The sequence below is a fragment of the Lissotriton helveticus genome, chromosome 7 (assembly GCF_964261635.1).
Source record: "Lissotriton helveticus chromosome 7, aLisHel1.1, whole genome shotgun sequence".
NCBI lineage: Eukaryota > Metazoa > Chordata > Amphibia > Caudata > Salamandridae > Lissotriton > Lissotriton helveticus.
In genome coordinates, this window is record NC_136068.1 from 1,864,622,780 (window position 1) to 1,864,646,681 (window position 23,902).

At 44.7% G+C, this 23,902-nt stretch overlaps 1 protein-coding gene across 1 annotated transcript in view; it reads right to left on the minus strand.

Moving 5' to 3' along the window:
• LOC144769783 (DBH-like monooxygenase protein 2) overlaps window positions 1-23,902 on the minus strand; it is a 183,025-nt gene that overhangs the window by 3,655 nt on the left and 155,468 nt on the right. The window contains exon 11 of the mRNA XM_078653967.1: window positions 502-632. Coding sequence (XP_078510093.1) covers window positions 502-632 — 131 coding nt within the window. The remainder of the gene's footprint in view (window positions 1-501; window positions 633-23,902) is intronic.

Genomic DNA, 23,902 nt, shown 5'->3' on the forward strand with positions numbered 1-23,902 from the left:
AGTCTATGGAGCCAGCCTGTCATAGAGGGAAGCGTGGTGGTGCGCCAGTGTAGTAGGATGTTCTGTACTGCTGAGCCTAATGCAATAGCTATCTGTCTGCCTCTGCGAGATCTAAGGGGATACATTAACCTGTTCGGGAGTCCTAACAATATGTATGCTGGGAAGCGTGGCAGTTCGGTGTCAAAATGGGAGTCAATTTCATCTATCACTTCTTTCCAGTAAGAGTCTAGGAGCGGACAGTCCCATAGAATGTGTGTCAGTGTGCCCACTTGCCCGCATCCCCTCCAACAAGAGCTATCCTTACGACGGTCCATTTCATGTACTCGCTCTGGGGGAGAATTAACTTTTTAAGTAGGGGCTACAACATAACCTGTCTCAAAGAGGGTAATACACCTCACAGAGCAAAGAGCCTGACTGGAATATGTCGGTTTGACAAAAATAAAAGTAACAGTAGCTTAATTGGTTATCTACATCAGATACAAGATGAGAGCATACACATACCTGGTGATGTCGTAGCCAAGGAATGATGAGACAGGGCTGTAATCTGGGAAGCTCAAGCACAGAGCGATGTCGTTTCTGGGGTAGTAGACCAGGAAGGCAAGGCACATCTCATCAGTGGTGCTAAGACCACCCTGGAGGGAGACACAACCAGACAAGACTAGTCAGGCAGATGCAGCTATTACAATGCATTGCCACGCTGGTGATGTGAATGCTACCTGTGACACACAAGGGAAACAAATAGGCTAGAAAGTGGCAGGCAGTGGCCACATACATCAGTGCTGCTTGTAATGTGCCTGTACCATAATGTGTTTCGCTTCGCCTCATAACTGGATATCTCTGGTTGGATTCTAGTACTTTTCACCCTACACTCACAGGTCACTCAGTGAAGTGGAAAAATACTTTTGTAGTGTGATGTACCCTTACCATAACCACCTTTAAAACAGTCCAAATGATTTGCACAGCACCTATGGGCATCACAATAGCTCTCCAATGCCAGTCCCACTTTCTTCATGCAGGTGCTCTCCTTAAACAGCAGCATCTGCTGCTGCCACAACTGCAGAGAAGCAGATATATTTAGGAGGAGGGGGACCTCAATAGTCCTTGGTCGATAAGGTCACGTTAGTCCTTGAGTCATCTCACTATTTGTACACCTCTTGAACTTCTTTCAAAACAGTCAAAGAGTTAGAGCCAATGCATTTAGGTCATTGCCCTCTTCAGGACAACTAGAGACATAATTCTATATAAGACATGAATACATAAATAATTATCAAAAATACACATGCACATATAAAAGGTGTGCATCCAATCATGTTTTAGGTCCATTTAGGGCACATGTAATGAGGAGAATTGGAACACCGAACATACAAATTCAATAAACATCCCGACAATATTTATGCTCAATAACTTTCTCCTTCAATCAACCCTGTTTTTTATTATGATGTTCAAAATATAAATACTAACAGCATCATGACACAACTATTTTTATACATAGGATAGACAGCAAAGATAAAGACTATCTTGACATACCGAGATTCTTATCCTTTAGGTTGCAACTAAGTACAACAAACCATACGTGCACTGTATTGTTCCATCAGATCAAACACATTATTGGTTCACATTGGTGCCCTTTTGCAACACCTCTGATAGATTTTATTTTAATGAAAGCAATTAGTAGATCACTCAATCAGAAGCCTTGATAATGCAGAGACCTTTCCTTGTTTGTTTAAGGTCCTCACAAATGAGTAAGGAGCACTATTCTCCAGTTTTGTATACTAGCGGATCTTAGCTGGAGAATTCCTAGCTTTAAAAATCTGGGTATTGGCTCAGTGAGCTACAAATGTAGGGGCATATTACCAAGGGTGGCGATAGGCAATTATCCCAGGTTTAGCGGCCGTTTTTGGCCGCTAAGCGGCGATAATTCTATCGCTCTATTAGCTATCACCTAAAAGCTGTCGCTAACATCAGTTAGCGACAGCTTTTAGGTGATAGCGAGCGGTTTGGGGCCCACTTTGCATGTCGCTAATGACATGCACAGTGGGCGTACCCAACCTGTTAGCGACTGAAAGCAGTCGCTAACATCGCTATCGCCGATTAGCAAGGCAGGCGTAGCGATCTAAATATTCCCGCTATCGCCAAAAACCAACGCCTGCTCATACCAGTTCTTAGCCATGTTATCCAATGGCAGGTGGATAACATGGCTAAGAGCATTTCGTCGCTAATGCGTGAATATCGCTGTATTCTCAGCGATATTCACGCTTTTCCCCGCTGTCGCTGGTTATTTTAGCACAATGGAGAAAAGCGTTGCTAATAGCATGTTTTCTCCGCTAACATATCCAGCGATAGGCAGCGATAAAAAAATCAGCGCTAAGCCTATTTAGCGATAATTATCACTACTTGTTGGTAATCTGCCCCGTAATTCTCTCTAATGCATCTCCCTTTAGCTCATCCTGTCTTTTCAAGCCTGTGTTATGGAATCATGGTATCAGAGCATGAAAGAATGCACAAGTCACTTTGGGTCATATTTATGACCTGGTTTGCGTCACGTCGCACAAGGCAATTTGGTACATAAGCAACCCAAACCTTAAATGAGATCTATGAAACCACGCACAGCCACTTTGTGTGGCCCTAAGTGGCTTCATAAATATGAGTAAAGCAACACAATGCAAATAGCTGTGTTTCCTTAATCTGCCCTGGGAAGGCATTCCTTGGGCACTGCGTGGGTGTTCCCACACAACTCTCATGCATTTTGATGCATTCCCAGTCTTATCAGAATTGGTAAACCTAGGAATGCACCAAAAACGATTTGCCTTCCCAGGGGAGGCGTAACAAGGAGAAATATCTTTATTTCTCCTCAATAATTCCTCGGTCTTTGTGTGCTGCAAAGAGGAATATACTGCACTCAAGATTGTTTTTGTGCAGTAGGTCATAGATTTGAACCACACACCCTTGACTAGTGCATAAATGTCTTTTTTTCCATTTGGATCACTGAATCGGTGATCCAACCGGTGATGTAAGAAAAAATGGTGGAGGGACAATATTCTGGATACTGATTCCTATAAAAGGAAACCAATTAGTACAATTACACCAACGCCAAAAATGAAACAAGAGTTTCCCAAAAGTTTGTAAACAGTTCCAACACTGATGAACAGATGCAGAATGTGACAAAAGTCTGGTTGGTAGTGGTGGGTGGGCCGGAAGAGGTATAAACACCATGAGAAATAAAGTACACCACAACGCAGCAAAGTTAGCTATATACAAAAGAAAGGTAGCCACAACAGTATCAATAAAATATCCTTTACTGTAAGGTTTTCCTCACTTTCTCAGATTAGATATGCAGCAATGTGCCCCCCCCCTCATCACAGTGGCGTCCTTAATCTCTGTAACATCGATTGTGTGAGGAGATTTTCACACCATCGTTATCAGACCAGGCTAGTACTGGAATTCTCTCACACACAGCCATCTTCAGCTCTATGGAGAAATCCTGTGCACATGGATGTCTTGGAGTGCAAGAGCAGTTTCACATTGACAGTGTTCTGATGCTATGACGCCATTGCTAAAGCTACAACGAATTCCTTCTCACACTGTAGATGCTGATCAGTTCATCTTCACGCGCTGTAGCATGAGACTGGTTCTACTCCATGCAACATAGCAGCTGGCACTGATGATGTCAGGTGTCCACTGAATGTGTATTGAAACTTGAATAACACCAAGCCGTTTCAAAGAACTCAGATACTCATGTTTGTTCATGCACAAGGTGTTCTAAAGATGTACCCCACAAATGCACACTGGAGCGAACAATCCATACATCGCTTATCTATATAATGCTTCTCAGTGCACTAGAGTACCTTCAAAGTCCCAAGAGGCGCTCTCCCTCACAGGTCTACTTTTGTATTCTACACAAGCCACAGATAGGCTCAATCCATGTAGAATTGGCGTGAAGTGAAGTAAAACCCCTTATCAATTGATGAATTCTTGCACCGTTTTCAGAACTAGCTTGCCACTCACTTCAGCTACTGTCTTGAAAGGTGTGGGGTGATCTATCAAGTGGGGACAGAGAAAAGGGGGGGGGGTCCCAAAACACGTTTCCTCCATGTTAATTTTCATAGGAACTTTTGACATGGCTATAGACCGAACTGCTGAAGGGAATTACTCTAGATTTGGAAGAAAGGTAGATGATGGTTCAGGGAAGTGCCTTTTTGTAACTTGGCATGCAAAGAAATTCTAGACCAACCAGATGCTTCCTATAAATTAAGTTGTTCTTTACCAAGTACGGGTCAAATCACATCAAATACTATTCCAAAGATGTTTAAGAAATCTACCACCAAGAGCCATACAATAGGTGCCGCCACAGCAACAAGCCCCACCAAAGTTACTTTGTTTGAACCAGACTTCCTAGGCCCCTTAGATCCAGAGATCATATGTAGCAATAGATTCCTACCCCTCCAAAGTATGTTTGATGACCCAGAGAATGCTGAGGAGCAAGTGGGAGTGGGGCTCCTATAGCACCAGTAGTGGGTCTTCAGCCCTCGGATCTCAATGCTCACAAGTACATCAGCGACCTCAGAGCAGACATGGATGCCCTAAGGTCTCTGATAGATGATCTCACTGAGCTGGTGAAACAGTTGTTAGTAAGGAACCAGATGGCGTGCATACAAACTAAGGTATGGTCCACCCAGGTTAATAACCTGGCAACCGAATATCTATCAAACTTTTACCCCGAGCCATGGGGATCCTCCCTGCTCTCCATAGATCAGAGCATATATGCACAGTTAGAGGTTCTGACAATGTGGTTAACAGTCGGAAGCTCCCAGCCAACCCTTTTGAGCCAATATGGGTAGGTTTGGGTCACTCTGACTGCAGAAATACTAACCATCTAATGGAACTTCTGTCCAGAAATGCACCAAGGTGCCAAACTCTGACTCAGGAGCTCTCTGCACCCTCCACTCTCTGGAAAATCTACATGGCCAACGTGCCAAAATTAGCCCCTCATGAGGGGCACAAGAGGGATGACCCGCTAAGGAATGAGGTGATCCATTGGATTCATCATGTGGGAGAAGATATTGTTAGGGCCAGGAGATGTGAGTTCCCTAATAGCCATACCGAGTGTATTGAACTGCTTCTGGTAGATGGAAGGTTGGTTGAAAACTTGATAGCTTTGGACATTAGATCATGTCTTCCTGCATCAACCAAATATATATTTCAAGCACCAACCAATAACCAACCCACTAGCGCCTGTCCCGCATCACCCAATAGTTTGCCCAGGAACTCACTCAACCTTGGTTGAAAATGACTGACTCCATAGTCAAAGTCTTTTGGTTGACTTGGAACTTCATATAGCATTATCTAATCCCACTTTGAGAATTCCCTCTGAAGTTAGGACCCCAACTAATGATACCTCTTGGGACAGGGCGGGGAGGTGTAATAGCCGGGGTTGATTGGATAAGCAGGATTGGGCGGGACAATGCAGAACCATTTCTCCAGTAACAAAAGATGTCAAACTGCCCAACATTTGTGCCCTGGAAGTTGATATCTATCCAGTTCCAAGCCTACACCCTCACTCTGCTAATTAATCAGTGCTCATGCTTTCAATTGTCTCTTGGAATGTGCCTGGGGTAAAGAGAAAATTGATCCTTCCTCATTGGAATCATTCAATAGAAAGTTATGATATCTGTATCTTACAGGATAGAGCAAAACCAGGGCATCCTCCTGGGGGTCTGTTGATATGGATCAGGATAGCCCTCTGGTGCATAATTATGTAGCTCCCCTCTGAAAGCCAAGATAATCTGGGAATACGACTTATGGATTACAAGTTTTATTATTGACATCAACAACGTTTATACAAGAGGAACCAAAGGGGGCAAACTATCAGTTACCATACAAAAACTAGAGGAGTTTCTCGATGAAAGAAATTGTATTCCCCCTTTATATTAGGAGGTGATTTAATGTTACATTTGAACCTTTGGCCAGGGTTGACATGAGCAACATGAAGGAGGTGGATGATCTATAGTCAGTTCCATATTTAGACCTACCCCCTGTTAAAAATGGTTACACCTAAAAGCCATGACAATGGTTTTTGGGTTGAGGGCTAGATAAGGAAGGACAAACTCCAATAGAATGGGAGCCAACACTTTTAACCAGATAATTGGCATGAGCTGCATCGATTATATTTTGATAGACCTGAGGCTCTGGCACAGTGTTATTGATATGTTTGTGGTTACAATTCAAGATAGCGATCACAATCCTCACTCTGAGTCTGGCGTCCACATGGGGTGGCATGCAAAGTAGACCAGAAAACCAACAGCTAATGAGGGACATGAAGATAAGCTCCAACTCATACATAAGGATCTGCTAGCCTGCACAATGGAGATAGCAGTTTAGCATGAGAAGTCAGGAGGGATGGCAGGTGTCCCAGATACTCATCCTCTATTCTTTGAGCAGTGGGTTCTTAATTGACTGTGACCGTGCATAAGAATAACTCTAGATGCATCAATACGGAACCGAAAACCAGGTTCAACCGAGAATGTAGACATTTCAGAATCCAACTCTCCCTCCATATCATCTAAGGATCCTGGATGCGTAAGAACCTCTAAAAGAGCCTACAAGAAAGCCCACCTCAAAGTTAAAAAGAAGTATGAGACTAGATTGCAGCTCATTAAGGAACTCCAAGACTTATTCAGAACTGTAATCCTATTAGCTTTACACAAAAATGAAACCAGTGCGGCTGTCAATTTTCCGTGCACTCGCGGCAACACTTTATATGGAACTATAAACTCCTCTCGATTGGTTGGCACTCCGCCACAAAAACATACTTAATAGCAATTACTGATGCAGGGATTTGGCCGCCTAATTTTGATATGATGCTGAATATCTGCTTACTCATGCATAACCCACTTTACGAGCCACACAGATAAAATTGGAAAGAGGAGGTTCACGAGGAAGTTTAGGGACTACAACGTTTGTTTTACCCATGAAAGGATTAAGGGTGAATTCTTAAAGTTTTTCGGATACCTGCTTGTATGGACACAGGCGTTACTGAGCGTGTGGAATCAGAACCAACTTAGGTTTTGATTTGGTGTAAAGCTAACACATTTACAGCTCTAAAGAAGTCTTGGGATACTCCCTATTCAATGAAATACATGTTGGCTACAGAAACAGGACAAGAGTCTAGCAAAAGACTAAAGAAAAAAAGAAAAGAAGAAATTCCCGGGCACGGGCAAAAACACTTGACTCAATATGTATTAATTAATTGTTTGATGTAATTGTTACATGTGTGTTAGAGATTTGTATGGTCATTATCCAATTAGTTTAATCAGTTTTGGGGGAGTTTGGTGAATTACTTCCTCCTCTTTGAGCACCGCTTGTAAAGACCATTGAAAAGAAACTGAGTAAATACTTCTAGTGGTCTTGTCCCTGAGCGCCATTGTCCGACAAATCACCCATTCCTATGTAGCTCATTAAGAAAGACAAACAAAATAGCAACCAGTACAAAATGCCGCTGCAAGACTCATACTGGATATACCTAAATATCAGTCCGTTAGAACAGGGATTCAGGACCTTCACTGGCTGCCAGTCGGCCAAAGGGTAACATTTAAAGCATTGTGTATAGCCCGCAAAGCCCTCTATAAAGAAGGTCCACAATTTTTATGGGATCTTTTTAAATGATATATACCTAACAGACCCCTGAGATCTGCAAACACCCATCTGATGCCTACGGCCAGAATAAGAAAGGTCTGACTCTGACTAACCAGGCCTAGAGCCCGTGCTATGCTAAAGGGCACTTAGAATACAGTGAAAACACCTACATACACTAGGGAACACTTTTCGTTGGGGTACCCCTGTGATTAGCATGCCCTCCTCTGTATTGTATTTCCCATGAGTTAATGCCTGGGCCATTACTGGATGATTAGAGTGCTACAAGGAGAGTGCATGGTGATTTTATAAGTGCATGCGTTTTGGCACATTGATCGTATAACCACATAGGATTGGCTGGGTGATTGGAGGACTGCATAGGTAGTACCAGGGAGATTACTGGACTGCATAGGTAGTCTTCAAGGTATTGCAGCAGTGCACGTGTTAGAGACTGGGTCATTGCATGATTACATTGGTACTGACTGGATAATGAGAGTACTGCAAGGAGAGTGCGTGTGGAATTTATAAGTGCTTGGGTATTGGAGGAGTGTTTGGATTAGTACATAGTACATGGTAGTGGCTGGGTGACTCGAGGAGTACACATGGAGTGACAGTGTGATTGCAGGACTGCATGGGTACTTCCTGGGGAATTGAAGGAGCAAATGAGAAGTGTGTAAGTGGGTACAGGACTGTATGGGTAGGGCATATGGGATTGTAACAGTGATCAGTTAGTACCTGGATCATTGCATGAACAAATACCTACTGAATGAAAGATTAGAATACTGCAAGGAGAGTGCCTGAGTAGATTTATAAGTGCATGGGTATTGGCAGAGTGTTTGAATTAGTACATGGTAGTGGCTGGGCGACTGGAGGACTGCACAGGGAGTGACAGGATGATTGCTGAACTGCGTGGGTACCACCAGAGGTATTGATGGAGCGAATGAGAAGTGTGTAGGTAGTTAGACGACTGCATGGGTAGTACACAGGGATTGTAGCAGTGCATGTGTTAGTGCATGGGTCATTGCATGAGTTCATTGGTACTGACTGGATGATTAGAGTACTGCAAGGAAAATGCATGGTGAATTTTTAAGTGCTTGAGTTTTGGCAGAGTGATTGGATGAGTACACACATGTCAAATCAGTTCTGCCCCCTCCCTTTACCACTGTGAAAACATGCCCCCTGCAAGGTTTTAAGTTGGAGGATTAATTCCCCTTGAATCCTGAGGGTCTCTGGGGGCCAACTAGCCCACTAGGTACCTCCAGTAAGCACCACAGAGTTGCGTTGCAGAGAGGTGTAAAAAGGGGCATGGCCTTGGACCACCTCCCTGCAATGCAGCCCTGTGGCGCTTACTGGAGGTACCTGTTCGGCTAGTTGGCCTCCAGGGACTCTCAGGGTTCAAGGAGACCTAATCCTCCAACTTAAAACACGCCACAGGACGTTTTTGCACACATGTCACATCAGGCCCCGCCCCCTCCCTGTACCACTGTGCACACACGTCCGTGGTGTGTTTTAAGTTGGGGGATTAAGTCCATTTAAATCCTGAAGATCCCTGGGGTCCAACTAGCCAACTAGGTATCTCCAGTAAGCACCACAGAGCTAGGTTGTAGAGAGGTGTTAAAAGGGGCATGGCCTTGACCACCTCTCTGCAACACAGCCCTGTGGCGCTTACTGAAGGTAACTGGTGGACTAGTTGGCCCCCAGGGACCCTCAGGATTCAAGGGGACTTAATCCATAGGAAATTATGAGACAGGTTACAGCCCGAACTGCTGAACAGAATTACCACAAATTTGGCAAAAAGGTAGTGATTGGTTCAGAAAGTGACCTTTTTTTTAAATAGTGTAAATCCAAACAGTTGTTCCTGAGAAATTCAAAAATAAAAGTTTAGATACCTATGGCCGCGGTGGAGTCGCGACCCCTCCCGACCACGAGCTTAATTCCAATTTGCTGTAAACACTCCAAACCCGGATGTTTTGGCAGCCATCGTGTGCAGGAAAACAGAGAATTAAGTTTGAAAAACAAGAAAAGGGGGCAGGGTAAATACTCCCTGACCCCCTAGGCCTGTTCAGGGGTCCCACAAGGACCCCTAAGGAAAAAAAACATATATTTTTTTAAATCAGCCAAATTCACGCTGGGTGGGTGAATCAAGATGAAAAATAAATAAAAAACAAAGCGCGGTTTCCGTGCTTTGTTTTCAAAAAGCCCCTGGTGGTGCAGGTCCCAGAGGCACTCACTAATTATGTTGCAGGGGCCCGCGGGGGCCCCCGCAGCCTCGGGGACCACCACCTCCCCGGGGCTCATTAAATTAAATGTGGTGGCACGCAGCCCCCCGTAGCCCCGGGGACCGACACCTCCCTGGGGCTAAAAAAATTATTAATGTGTGGGGGGCTCAAGCCCCCCAACACTGCCTCGGGACCACCACCTCCCTGGGGCACTTAATATTGAGTTATAGGGGTCCATAGTGGACCACCACCTCCCCGTGGCTTTGAAATGGAGGGAGGGGGGTCACAGGGCCGGCTCCTGCAGTGTCCCGGGGTGCCCACCCCTGGGACACTGCTGTTTGCTATGGCAGGTCGGGACCCATGCAGCTCCTCCCTGTTATAGCAATCTTGATATGGATTTTGGAAGCGAGAGCAGGTTTCCTGTGCCAGGGGGAGCATTTGCACACTTGCTATGTCAGGTCCCACCCCCTCCCTGCACCAGTGTGCAAACGCGCCCCTTGGGGAATTTATTCCCCGTGAGTCCTGAGGGTCCCTGGGGGCCAACTAGCCCACCAGGTACCTCCTGTAAGCACAACAGAGTTGTGTTGCAGAGTGGTGTAAAAAGTGTCATGGTCTCGGACCACCTTTTTACAGTGCAGCCCTGTGGCGCTTACTAGAGGTACCTGGTGGGCTAGTTGGCCCCCAGGGAACGTCAGGATCCAAGGGGACTTAATCCCCCAACTTAACACACGCCATGGGGCGCCTTTGCACACTTGTCACATCAGGTCCCGCCCCCTCCATTTACCACTGTGCAAACTCTGGCACGTTGAAAATTGGGGGATTAATTCCCTTTGAATCCTGAGGGTCCCTGGGGTTCAACTAGCCCGCCAGTTACCTCCAGTAAGTGCCAGAGAGCTGTGTTGCAGAGAGGTGTATAAAGGGGCATGGCCTTGGACCACCTCTCTGCAAAGCAGCTCTGTGGTGCTTACTGGAGGTACCTGGTGGGCTAGATTCAAGGGGACTTAATCGACCAACTTACAATGTGATAGGGGGCGCGTTTTCACAGTGGTGCCGGGAGGGGGTGGTCCTGATATAACAAGTTAGCAATCCTTCTGTGTGGGACTTACTGGTGGTAATAAAAGTGGTAGATGGTCCCCAATGTTGACGTTGGGTGCTAACTACTCCTCCTGTTACCTCTAGTAAATCCCACACGGTGGAATTGCTAAGAGGTGTTTGAAGGCCACGGTCATCTTTCTCCACCACTCTGCAAACGTGACCGCTATGTTATAGTTAGAAATTAGCATTTAAAAAACCTTTGAAATTCACTTAAAAAACATAGGTTTCAGGGACGTTATAGTTAGAAATTAGCATTTATAAAACCATTTAAATTCACACAAAAAATAGGTTTCAGGCGCGTTATAGTTAGTTGGACATTTCACTCGTACAAAACCATAGAAATTGCCCCGTTATAGTTGGTTCAGCTAACTATAACTTGGCCCCCGCAATGCACTGCTGATGATATCACATATTACATCATTCCTGACATCACTGATGACATCATTCATGTGAAAATCTGTGAAAAGTGTGGGGCTCGACCCCCAGGGGGGCCGTGGAGTGATGGAAAGGGGGTCGCACAATCCAGGCCAAGGGATTCAGCCCCCCTCATCCCCCGTAGTGTGTCTCAACTGGAGCTGCTGTGGGCTCCGCTGGGCTGTGTCTGCACTCTTATCTCCAGCACAGCCCGGCACCCCTGAGTTTTTCATAGGTCGTTGAAGCACATTTGCATGTTTACATACCTTTTGTAAACTGGTTACTGAGGCTTAGTTTTTCCCACAAGGGAAACAGGCTCAGGCCCCCTCCTCTCGCCCCCCTTCCCCTGCTGCCTTCTCCTCTCCTCATAATTTTTTCCTCCACATTGCGTTTGAGGAGCAATTTAAGCTACATCTATTTCCCCCATCCTGTAAATGAAGCCTCGCCCTCAGTTCAGCAGCAGGGATGTTAAATTCTTCTGGCCTGAGAGGAAACTCAAGAAGGCAACCCACACAAGATGCCAGCCACATTCACACAGACACACCTATGCATAAAAAGAGGGCATGAGCATGTCAGGAGGCCCGAGTGCTGAAAGCCAGGGAAGTCACTCTACTCTCCTGACTGGGGGATGGGCGCTGCTTCCAAAGGCAGGACGGAAGACCCTCTGGTGCCATGGATCTGACACCCGGAGGGCAGCAAGGGTGGGCTCAACGTCTCACCTTAGACTTGGGCTTGGAGCTACTTGAACAATAATAGTTGTAATTTTAACGTACATAGTACATTTAAATGCACCAGTGTTTCCTTTTGCGTGTCGCAATTCACGGATAATTCCTTCTGTCCATGATAATTCCTTCTTTACACTAGTTTGTTCTCAGGGAAAGTGAACAATATCTCAATCTCTTCACAAGCTGGAGGTTTAAAGCTTTTTTGGGGCTTTTTCTTAACATCCTCACATTGAAGGTAAGGGAGAGCTCTGAGGAAGGACAGAATGGAAATGCTCAGGTGGAAATGGGATGACAGAGAGAACTGTCATGAAATGGCGAGAGCTAGTGTGGTGAGTGAGGGGAGAGGGATACCTTACTTCCGACTTTGGTAAACACTCAAGAAGCATATTTACGATTTAAGAGAGAAGTGTCTACAGTTCACGCACATGTGAGGATAGAATGCCATTAAGAAAGACCCATGACCCAACAGATCCGGCCTCCACCGGTCACACCAGAATTATTATCACCTATCAAAGAATTTTCAAAGTTTTTCAGTATGCATAAGATACAAAATAAATGCAGTGGGCACCTGATTGTGTATAATTAGTCCAAGATCGTAATAAAAGCACCAGGACACATTGAGATGGGGAGGACGGGCGTAGCTTCCATTGGTACAGCAGGTGCAGTGCACCAGGCCCCAGAGGACTGAGGGCCACACCGAACCATGATTATTTTTGAATTTCATAATTGAGGCAGCAGTCAGTACATATATTTTCTCCTTTGCACCAGGGCCCATGACACAGTAGCTACGGTATTGTGCTGCATAACTAAATATTTATAAGGTCCCAAAAGCGAGACCTATTGGTTATGCCAATGCTTGTTTTTCTAGTTCCAGTACCCTCTGGGCCCCCACTCTACAAATGTAAGGAATAGGCATTTTACATTTACTGAAGTAGTGTGAGAACACATTTCATGAAAAGAAATATAAAGTAGGCTTGCCAAAAGGAAAAATAACAGCTATTTGATGTTTAAAGAGCCTGCAAAGGCCTTCTCTTGACACTAAGGGGTCGATTCCGATCCCATAAAAAGCGCTCGGAATCGTCGTACGGAGCATTTTTTTCCGTACGATTTGTACCTGTAACCGTCCCCGTACGAACGACGTAGTATGATCCACACCCAATGCAGCTATCCGTACGAATCGTACCAGGGACCGTACGAATAGAATTCCCGTACAAATCGCCCTCGGAACCCACTGTACACGACGTTTGTACGGTTCGCGGCTGCTTTTTATGACCCGGCAAGTATGATCCGTGTTGGGTACACTCCGTACGACCCTTTTTCTACGGGAGCTGGAAACTGCTGTAAAAGCAGAGTTCGCCCCGAAACAGGTACGGAACGCCCTCCCCCCCCCCACCCCCCCCGGGTACGGTGCGTACACCCCATGATCGCAGGGGTACATCATGGGGGGTACGTGCCGTACACCCAGCGTACATGGGGTACGTGCCGTACCCCATGTATGCTGGGTATACGGCACGTACCCCATGTACGCTGGGTGTACAGCGCGTACCCCTGCGATCATGGGGTGTATGCGCTGTACGGTGTGTATGTGATTGTGCGCTTTTCCGTACGAATCGCCCTTACCTGACGTGGACCATACGACTCGCGTCCTGGTACCCCGATCGGGATCGTAATCGTCGAGTCGTACGGCGTCTGTATGAGTCGTACGGAAACGGCCCTGGATGCGAGTCGTACGGACGGTGATTTTTAACGGATCGGAATCGACCCCTAACTAGGATTGTAAATAACCCTTATGCATTCATTGCTAATGTGACTTTTCTGTCTTTGTTCCCTCTAATTATCAGTCATAGAACACAATTAAAAGTGCTTTATATTTATATTTGCTGTTCAAAATATGCACAGATGAGTGTTGAAAAATACAGCTTTAGGTAACTGAATATTTTTGTACCGTCTGGGACATCAAAATAACGAGCAGGCAACCCTTACCATGGGACTGGAAGTGTGTTGCCAGATCAGCATATTATTTATTTCCTCCACCCTCGATCCCTGATTAATACCATAATAGCAATAGTTTAACCTATATCTGAAACGCTACGCCACCGTTAATAATATGCGGAGTTACTTCAAGTGTCTGGGAATGCACCCTGCATTCAGAGAACTCACTTCTCATTCTCACACTTTCACGCTCACCCTGCACTCACAGCGATCACAATACACTCACACTGATCACCATGCACTCACATAATTCACCAGCTCACCCTGCACTCACAACGATCACTCTGAATTCACAATGCACTTGCGCTGTTCCTCCAGGTACCTAACCCTGCAGTCACACTACTCATCTGCACTCATCCTGCACTCATGTGACACCTCATTCCCCTGCCCCCTCACTGCTCAATTTGCAACTCACTTAAACGAGCCCATCATTAACCATGCATTCATTGTCCCACTCTGCAGGGTGAGTGAGGTGACCATATGAATTTGGGTGCAGATGTAAGTGCAGTCACTCCTTTTTCCCCACTCTCACACTGTTGCATCTCTCACCGTGCACTAACATGGTCACTCTTGTCATCCACAGAGTACAGAGGGTTAATGTGCCTGCTACAAAGAACATGTACTATGCAGATAACAGAACTGAGTGTGAGTAAACTAAGAGTAGCGCTATAAATAAAATGTCATTTTTGTCAGAAAGGTGCTACAGAGAGATAAGCTGAATTGTTGGTGAGTGGTAGTGAGGGAATTTATGGAGAAGGAGGAAACTGGGGAGGGGGCACCAAAAAAGACTGTTGCACCATGTGTGACCAGTGCTAGGCCAGGCCTGCCTTGGAACGTAGGCCCCGAAAAGTTTGGGTCTAGTGGCTCCTCTGCTTCTGCCCATTTCTATTATTTTTTTAATTTGTAGTGCGCTACTGTCCAGGGGCTAATAGCCATCTGCTGCCTGAAGGCAAATTAGAAACACACAGAAGGGGAAGGTGAACCAGCCAAATGGAGTGACCTACAGAACATAGAGCTAGGTTGTTATATCTTCCTAAAGGATAATAGATTCTTGGTGGAGCGAAGCAGAGGAGGGTGCACGTTCCATAACTGTTCGTCTAGCACCAAAACAGCATGACTGACAATTTATGCCTTTCTGAATTAGGGAACAATAAGCAGAGTGGCACAGGCCAAGAGGAGCTTATGGGTCCAACCAGTGTGCTCGGTGAGGAGAGATGAGAGGATGAGAAAGTACAGCAAGGGAGTGAGAGAATTCGATTGAAGTGGTCAGGGATGTGGAGAAATGTGAAGTGCCGAAGGGAAGTACAGACATGCAAGAAGTGAGTGTGAGGGAAAATTAAGGGCGCAGAGGAGGGCTACTGTTAAACTGTGAGAGAAGATAGCTGAGAGAGGATCTGTGATCTAAAAAGTAATTTGATGCGACATGGGTGAGGGACAGCAGCGATTGGGGAAGAGAGGGAGTACCCGGGGTGGGTACTGAGCAGTGATTCATTTGTAACAAAACATGTGCCAGGTACCTCACCAGTAGGCCACTGCAACTTTACGCACCCACCTGTTGCCTTGCCAGTGCGGCCAATGACAATACCTATGCAACTACCAATCATAACACTTGAACAAGTGTGACTATTTCAAGCCCCCAAGGCTATAAGAATGGCATGGATGTCAGGAGTTTATTGTTTTTAATGTATATTGAATTAATAAACAGCTGTTCTGCTCATCTCTAAATCACACAGACAGAGCCACCATGTGGCAGGCAGTCATAGTGCCAGTGTGCACAATTAGGTGCCAGGGCAGAGCACCGGAAACCACCTGCTCAAATTAAGCACTGGTGCTGTGGTAACAGGGGAGAGGGACATTGGTTCAAGAAGGTGTGGAAGAACAAAGGAGAGATATGAAAGACGAATGGGGGACTGGAGAGGTGTAAAATACAAATAGACAACATATTGAATGGAGAGACTTGAGGTGAATTAGAAGCGCAGATGGGCACGGGAGGTGACGGGGCCAGAGAGGCCATGAGATAAATGTGAGAGACTGTTAGAGATGAGGGCAGTGAAAAGACAGAATGGCAAGTGGTGATTAAGGGTGAAGTGAGAAGTTGAATGTGGAGAGTTCAGAAGTTGTAAAAAGGGGTAAAAGAAAATGGCCTGCAAAGTGAGAGAGGGATCCGGGATTGGAAGAGGCTGAGGAGAGAGGGATGGAAAGGAGGGGTGAGAGGAAAGCAGCATGGGTAAATTCCTTAACTCTGCACAAGAACGCCAGGGTTTTAAGGGACCCCTGCTGCTCCCGGCCAGGTAAGCTTCTAATGTGGCAGCGCGTATTCTTGTGGAGTGGAAGGCCCATCACAAAGGTTGACTAGACATCTTTTTGATGTTAATTGCTGTATTTTGGTTATAAACTGGTACTGATGGGGTGAAACCTTTCCTCAGTGTTACTATGTACAAACAATGTCAAAATAATCAAGCAATTCTATCCCAAAATAACGCGGCATCACATAACATTATTTACATTTTCTGCCCACACAATTTTGTCAAGCCTGTCGTGTAATTTGGTCCTCACCTGCCTCATAATTCCAGTAGCCCTGCCTACAGGTTTAGAAATGTTTGTCAGGAGGGGGTCCTTACGACTGAAAATGTTGACAGGGGGGACTCAGCACCCAAAAGTTTGAAGACCTCTGCTCTAATATAACCTTTAATACACCCACTGTAAAATATAGACTTCCATTTTCGAAACCATCAACACACCAAGACCATTTACCAAAAATGCACTCAATGATTCCTTATGTTTTTTAATATATGTGGTAAATTTTTAGTAGTTATCAATTTTATTTTAATTAAATGTGGTGTTTTTTAGTTCAGTTGTGGGTTGTGGGTTCATAGGGGAATAAGGTGGAAAGTAATTTAATTTAAAAAAAATAATGATTATTTTTTAGGTATTAATATTTTTTTTAATTGAGATTGTATAGTGTTATTTGTGGGAAGTAATTTATTATTAATTAATTATTAATTGGTTGTTAATTAAAACGAATACATTAATTGGTAAATAATTATGGTAATTGTGTATTTTTTAGGTGTAAGTTGTGGGGTTTATAGGAGTAAAGTGTGGGACGTAATTTATGTTTAATTGTTTATTAATATGTTGTTAATTAATATTAATTAATTAATAGAAAATGAAATATGGAAATTGTGTGAATAATTTTCGATGTGGGTTGTGGGGTTTATAAGGGTGAAGGTTTAGAAGTAATTTATTTTTGATCAGTTAATAATTCGTTGTTAATTGATATTAATTAATATGGGAAATAATTTAATTATAATAAATTATTGATTATTTCTTATTTTCTAATATTTATTTAATTGAGATTGTATAGTGTTAATTGTGGGAAGTATTTTATTGTTAATGAATTATTAATTGGTTGTTAATTAAAATTAATAAATGAATAGGTAAATAATTATGGTAATTGTGTAATTTTATTAGATGAGCGTTGTGGGAATGTAGGGGTAAAGGGTGGGAAGTCATTTATGTTTAATTAACTAATAATTAGTTGATCATCAATATTAAATAATTGATATTTAATTAGGGTATAGTTTATTTTTTTGCGTGTGGGTTCTACTTTTATAAGAGTGGGGAATACATACATTTTACTTACTTTATAATTAGTTGTAAAATAATATTTATGTTTTAATTGAAAATAAGTTTTAATTGTGTAATTAGTTTTTTAAAGTTTAATTTTAGCTGTGGTTTGTGGGGATCATAGGTGTAAAGTGTGGGAAGTAAATTAATTTGTATAAGTTTTAATTTGTTTTTCATTAATAATATTTCTTTAACTGGTAAATAATGACGTTTTTTTAAATTTAGATTTGGGTTGTGAATTGTTTGGTATTATATGGTGGGAAAAAAAGTAAATGTACGTAATAATTAAAGATTTTGTTGCTAAATACTTTCTAATTAAAAATCTTTATTTATTTGATAATTTTTTAGTTAAATTAATATAATATGTGTAGGTGTTTGTCATATATATTTAACATTATGCTATAAGTTTTTATTCTAATTGTTTATATTAAATATATTCGTATTTTTATTTTTAACATATTTATGTACGTTTTATTTATTTTGTTTTTTAAATATTTTTTTGAGGTGTTAATATTAAGTTTGTTTTTAATTTTGAACTGACTGGAGTGGAAATATGAATTGTTACCTCTCCGCAATTCAACACTTTCCATACTGATGCACATATTGGAGTGGGAATAGTAATTTTTACCCCTCAGCTATTCAACACTTTCCCTAATGTTACACTGGGGTGAGTGTATGACATTGTTCTGCATTCTGTCCATCAATTGTTGTTTTTGCCTTTGTCACCCCGAATGGGATGGGTATGCTCAGACGTGAGTCCCATGCTCTCCACACCACTGGAGTCAAGCTATCCAGGCTGATGAAGGCTGATAGCCAGAAACCGGTCCTTGGATGCTTCATTCCGGTCCGGGAAAGACATGGCTTGGCAGTTCGGGCTATACTGTTCCCATGAGGCACAGGGTCAAGGCTGATTTGCATATAGCCATGTCTGACCTGGGGTGGTGTGGAGTGCAAAAAAACGATGGATTTAGGCCCAGATCTCTGTACTGGGGTGAGTGTATGACATTGTTCTGCATTCTGTTCAGCAATTGTTGTTTTTGCCTTTGTCACCCCGAGTGGAATGGGTATGCTCAGACGTGAGTCCCATGCTCTTCACACCACTGGCGTCAAGCTATCCAGGCTGATGAAGGCTGATAGCCAGAAACCGGTCCTTGGATGCTTCATTCCGGTCCGGGAAAGACATGGCTTGGCAGTTCGGGCTGTACTGTTCCCATGAGGCACAGGGTCAAGGCTGATTTGCATATAGCCATGTCTGACCTGGGGTGGTGTGGAGTGCAAAAAAACGATGGATTTAGGCCCAGATCTCTGTACTGGGGTGAGTGTATGACATTGTTCTGCATTCTGTTCAGCAATTGTTGTTTTTGCCTTTGTCACCCCGAGTGGGATGGGTAAACTCAGACGTGAGTCCCATGCTCTCCACACCACAAGAGTCAAGCTATCCTGGCTGATGAAGGCTGATAGCCAGAAACCGGTCCTTGGATGCTTGATCCCGGTCCGGGAAAGACATGGCTTGGCAGTTCGGGCTGGACTGTTCCCAAGAGGCACAGGGTCAAGTCTGATTTGCATATAGCCATGTCTGACCTGGGGTGGTGTGGAGTGCAAAAAAATGATGGATTTAGGCCAAGAGTGTATGACATTTTACTGCATTCTGTCCATCAATTGTTGTTTTTTCCTTTGTCACCCCGAGTGGGATGGGTATGCTCAGACGTGAGTCCCATGCTCTCCACACCACTGGAGTCAAGCTATCCAGGCTGATGAAGGCTGATAGCCAGAAACCGGTGTTGGATGCTTGATTCCGGTCCGGGAAAGACATGGCTTGGCAGTTCGGGCTGGACTGTTCCCATGAGGCACAGGGTCAAGGCTTTGCATATAGCCATGTCTGACCTGGGGTGGTGTGGAGTGCAAAAAAATGATGGATTTAGGCCCAGATCTCTGTACTGGGGTGAGTGTATGACATTGTTCTGCATTCTGTCCATCAATTGTTGTTTTTGCCACACTCACTGGAGTGGGAATAGTAATTTTTACCCCTCTGCTATCCAACACTTTCCCTACTGTTGCACTCACTGGAGTGGGAATAGTACATTTTTTCCCTCCGCTTTCCAACACTTTCCCTACTGTTGTACTCACTGGAGGGGAAATACTAATTTTCACCCCTTCAATATCCAACACTTACCCTACTGTTGCACTTATTGGAGTGGTAATAGTAATTGTTAACCCTCTGCTATCCAACACTTTCCCTACTGTGGCACTAATTGTCCCACCTTGATTATGGAAACACATCTCTGCTCGCCTTGTTATTTTATTAGAAAGTTGCAGACTGTGGAGAATGCTGCTGCCCAACTTTTGATGAAAATTACCAAACACCAGTTTGCTAGGATGGCTCTCAAGGATCTCCACTGGTTATCGGTAGAAGGCCGAGCATAATTCAAGACACTCTGCATTCTGCATAGGGCTTTCAGCAGCATAGGGCCTTCACTTTTGCTTGGACCTTGAGGGTTTCTAGGATCAAAAGATCACCATGGAGCAGTCGTTCCACCTAAATTTTGAAACTCCCTGACCCTGGAGCTGCACTCCATGGAGCCCAAACTCCCCTTTCTCTGGCAGCTCTATCATATTCTGGTGTGTCTTACAATGCTGGGAGGCCTTCAGCCAGCCATGTGCTGTACTAAAATAGACTACGGCAAGCAGCCCTGGTTCTGACTGCCACCTTTTCAGGGAAGAAAGAAGTAATGGGAGGCTTTACACTCAATGCTTACAATTTACTCACACATCTTGCCAACTTAATGGCAATGAGAAACACTGTTTTAAAATAAAGCAGTTGCAAAGAGCAACTGTGCAATAGGAACAATCAAAAACAAGAAGATTATGGTACCATTTTAGTCTTATGAAAAGTGATGTAGTAAATTTATGTAGCCTTTCAAAACCCTCATAACAATGGGAGATTGGAAGAGGTACTCCTGTTCAGGAAGACATACGGTGACTGATAAGGCTGACAAGTGACCCATAATCATGCCCAATGTGCATCCTTACGAAGGTAGCGGTAAGATGTCAAATAGATTGGCCTGAAGAGAATCTGCTGAGTTGTCCACACTACTTTACAAACCTACTCCATCTACCTGAATATACCATTTTGGTGGAGTGTCTTCAGGCACATAAGATGACATCCACTACTTCAGAAGGGAAGGAACAGGTATGCAGGTTAACCCACTCAACCTCTAGGCATAAAGGTTGAGTCTGTGGAGGCTAATACATCTGGCAACATTCGAGAGTTTCTCAGCCATGCATTGCGATGTAGGGAAGCCAACATCTCCTCAGGTCTGTCAACAGATTTTGTAATGTACAGGTCATTCTGGATCACATAATTAGCAACAGCTTGTTCATCCTCCATGAATCCTTAAAATTGGGTCTGCAAATGATTGGGTAAATCGGGGAGAATGGTCTCTGTCATGTCCCAGAAAGTGTTTACATATCGTCTGTGGTGACAGGTGGCCTTTAGCAATGTTAGGGCCAAGCAACCCACTGAGAAGGTTTTCTTAGCATATTGCTCCATCTTCTTGGGTTCCTTATCTGGTAGCATGGTAGGGAAGGTGCCTGAAGAACATTTTGAGTTGCAAGATGCAAGAGCTACAAGGCTTTCTGGTGATAAATGAGACACTAGGAAAGCTGAGTACCCAGGAGCTGGTTGAAATCGTCTTGCAACCATTCCTTTGAGTACAGTGGAGATTATGGGTTTTTCTCACATCACAAAGATAAGCTCTGTGACAGACTCATTAAAGGGCAGCAAGGGTGCCTTTCTATGAGCCGTAGCAAGCATGATCTCTCTGAGAATGTTGGATTTAATGTTTGAAGAAGGGAGGTGGAGTTTCAGCATTTCTGCTGTCTTTTTTTATCAGAGAGTGATAAGCAGTAAACTCAATCAAAGAAAACTCTGTTGGGGAATACAGGTCTCATTCAGGCAAGGTATCCAACCCAATGGCATTTTTAACCCCTCAAAATGTGTCTTCAAAGTCATGGAGTGACCATCCCCATCATCTCTGTCCTGGCTGGGGCTACATGAGGATCAGAATCTCCCTAAAAACCTCTCTCCTCTTCTATGGGTTGCTGTGCCTCTCAGCATGAACATTGTCGGGGAAACTCTGACAGGGGTAATATTTAGTGGTTGGTGGCACTCGCGTAGTGGTACTCCACAGAATTTCACAGAGTTACTAGAAAACTCTGTGATTTTCCATGGAGTTTCATAGCCGGCAGTTTGCCCCCCTGCCCGTGCTATAAATTTATAGTTCTAAAGGTCACCCCTTCAAAAATTAGAACACCTCACAAGACAGATCTCCTAAGTCTGGCAGTGTCATGCTGCAGCCGTATTTGTTGCACTCCAACCCTGTAAGAGTTCCTCCTCTGGACAGAGGCAATGGAACAATGGAGAAGTGCAGTGGCTTGGTTATTGCTGGAATGGGCAAGTCAGCAATGTATGACTGCAGCGTGATGGCAATGGCGGAATATCACTTAGTATGTGCTTGCAGGCTCACTTGTGTGGCCTTCCTTTCCTCAATTTGTTCATCTTAGAACCTTCTTGATCAAATACAGCACACATTGCACAGTGTTTTTGGACCATGACTGCACCTAGGATTTCACCTAAGGACCCAAGCCGAGATGGTGAGCAGGCCAGCAATACTTATGCCATATTTCCCAAGCCGATATGATGAAACAGGGTCATTCCCGTCCAACCTCTATGAAAGGAGGAGTTTTTAGATTCATCCTGACACTGCAAAACATCTGGGTAGTTATTTTTTACTGTGTTTTTCCTCCGTGCTTCATCTTTGTTCCAGTTTTCCTTCAGCCATTTTTCCTTTCCTTATGTGAGTTACCCTAAAAGATCCATCTTCTTCAGCCTTTATATCATCTAGTGATCCATCATTCATCTTTGTCACCTTTATCAATGGAGGTTTTTTGACCATTGACTTTATTCTCCCTGGGGTAATGCGTGTAGGCATCCACTGCTAAGCATTCCGTGTGTCGGCAGCGTGGCTTCGCTGGGCTGCGGAATGACCGCTTGTTAGAGTGGCTCCGCCGGCTGAGACTGAGTAATCCGGCATACATCCATTCTTGATGTGTTAAATTGGGATCTAGTGCTCGGTTAATGCAGCCGACTGTCATTTGCAGCTTGTCTGCTAGTGTTTGAGTGGATATCGGCCCCACGGAGTGGACCGCGGCAGCGTGGAGTAAGAGGCCTACCTCCGTCCCCTCAGTACAACGCCGGGACATAAAGTTTGAAACATCACCACATAGGGAGCAGGGCTGACGTAGTGCTTATACCGGAGGATCGGGCCGCCAGAGGAGAAGAGTGGTGACGGCGATCCGAGACGGCTGGGGTGTATCTGGCTGCACCAGGTGGAAGCTGGTGGACACAATCACTGTGTGCGCCGGATTCTTCATCTGCGACCGGGCACATTTGCCAGACCGGAGGGTGCCACTCGGGAGGTTTATACCGATCGTGAGGTGAGGAGGATCTGTGGCGCAGGTTGGGAGGCCTGGGATATTGCACACAGGCCTTAGCTCCGAGGAACGTTTTGCTAGCGGAGTGGGCACCCGCTACATTTTGTTGCAGTGCACACTGCCCCAGAACAGTCGCGCAACCGACATTTTGTAGAAGGCGGCCGCAGTGGGGGACACGATCCTGCTGCTTTGCATGCAGAGGACTTTAAAGACCTTAATGCGGGAATTGCTGTAATGTATTCCACCCTGCTGTACCTCAGATAACAAACGGCAGCTGTGGTGTGTGACTACGTCTCAGAACTGATCTCAAATTCCATAGAGGCCCTAAATTGCGACGTGCATGGTGATGTTTTTGAAGCTGCACTCGAACACCCTTGCTAGCGGTGGCCTGAATATGTCTTGGTGCTCCGCCCCCCCAATCCAAAATTACATTGTTGGGCGCTGGAGCGGCAGGAGGTGCTCTGTTTGAACGGCATCATCTCCCTAGACGTGGATTGGGCCACAGTGTAACACATAGCGGTGCAGCCGTCCTCACACCCCGTTGTGTATTTAACTTGTACGGGTCCGGTTATAGAGACCGGAGACTGCAACCAGCCAGGCTGCTGTGCTGTGGATGTGAAGCCACATGAAGTGTGCTGGAGATGGGGTCACACTACCCTTGATGATCTTGCGGAGAGCACTGCCGGTGTGAGGTGGAGACGAGCAGAG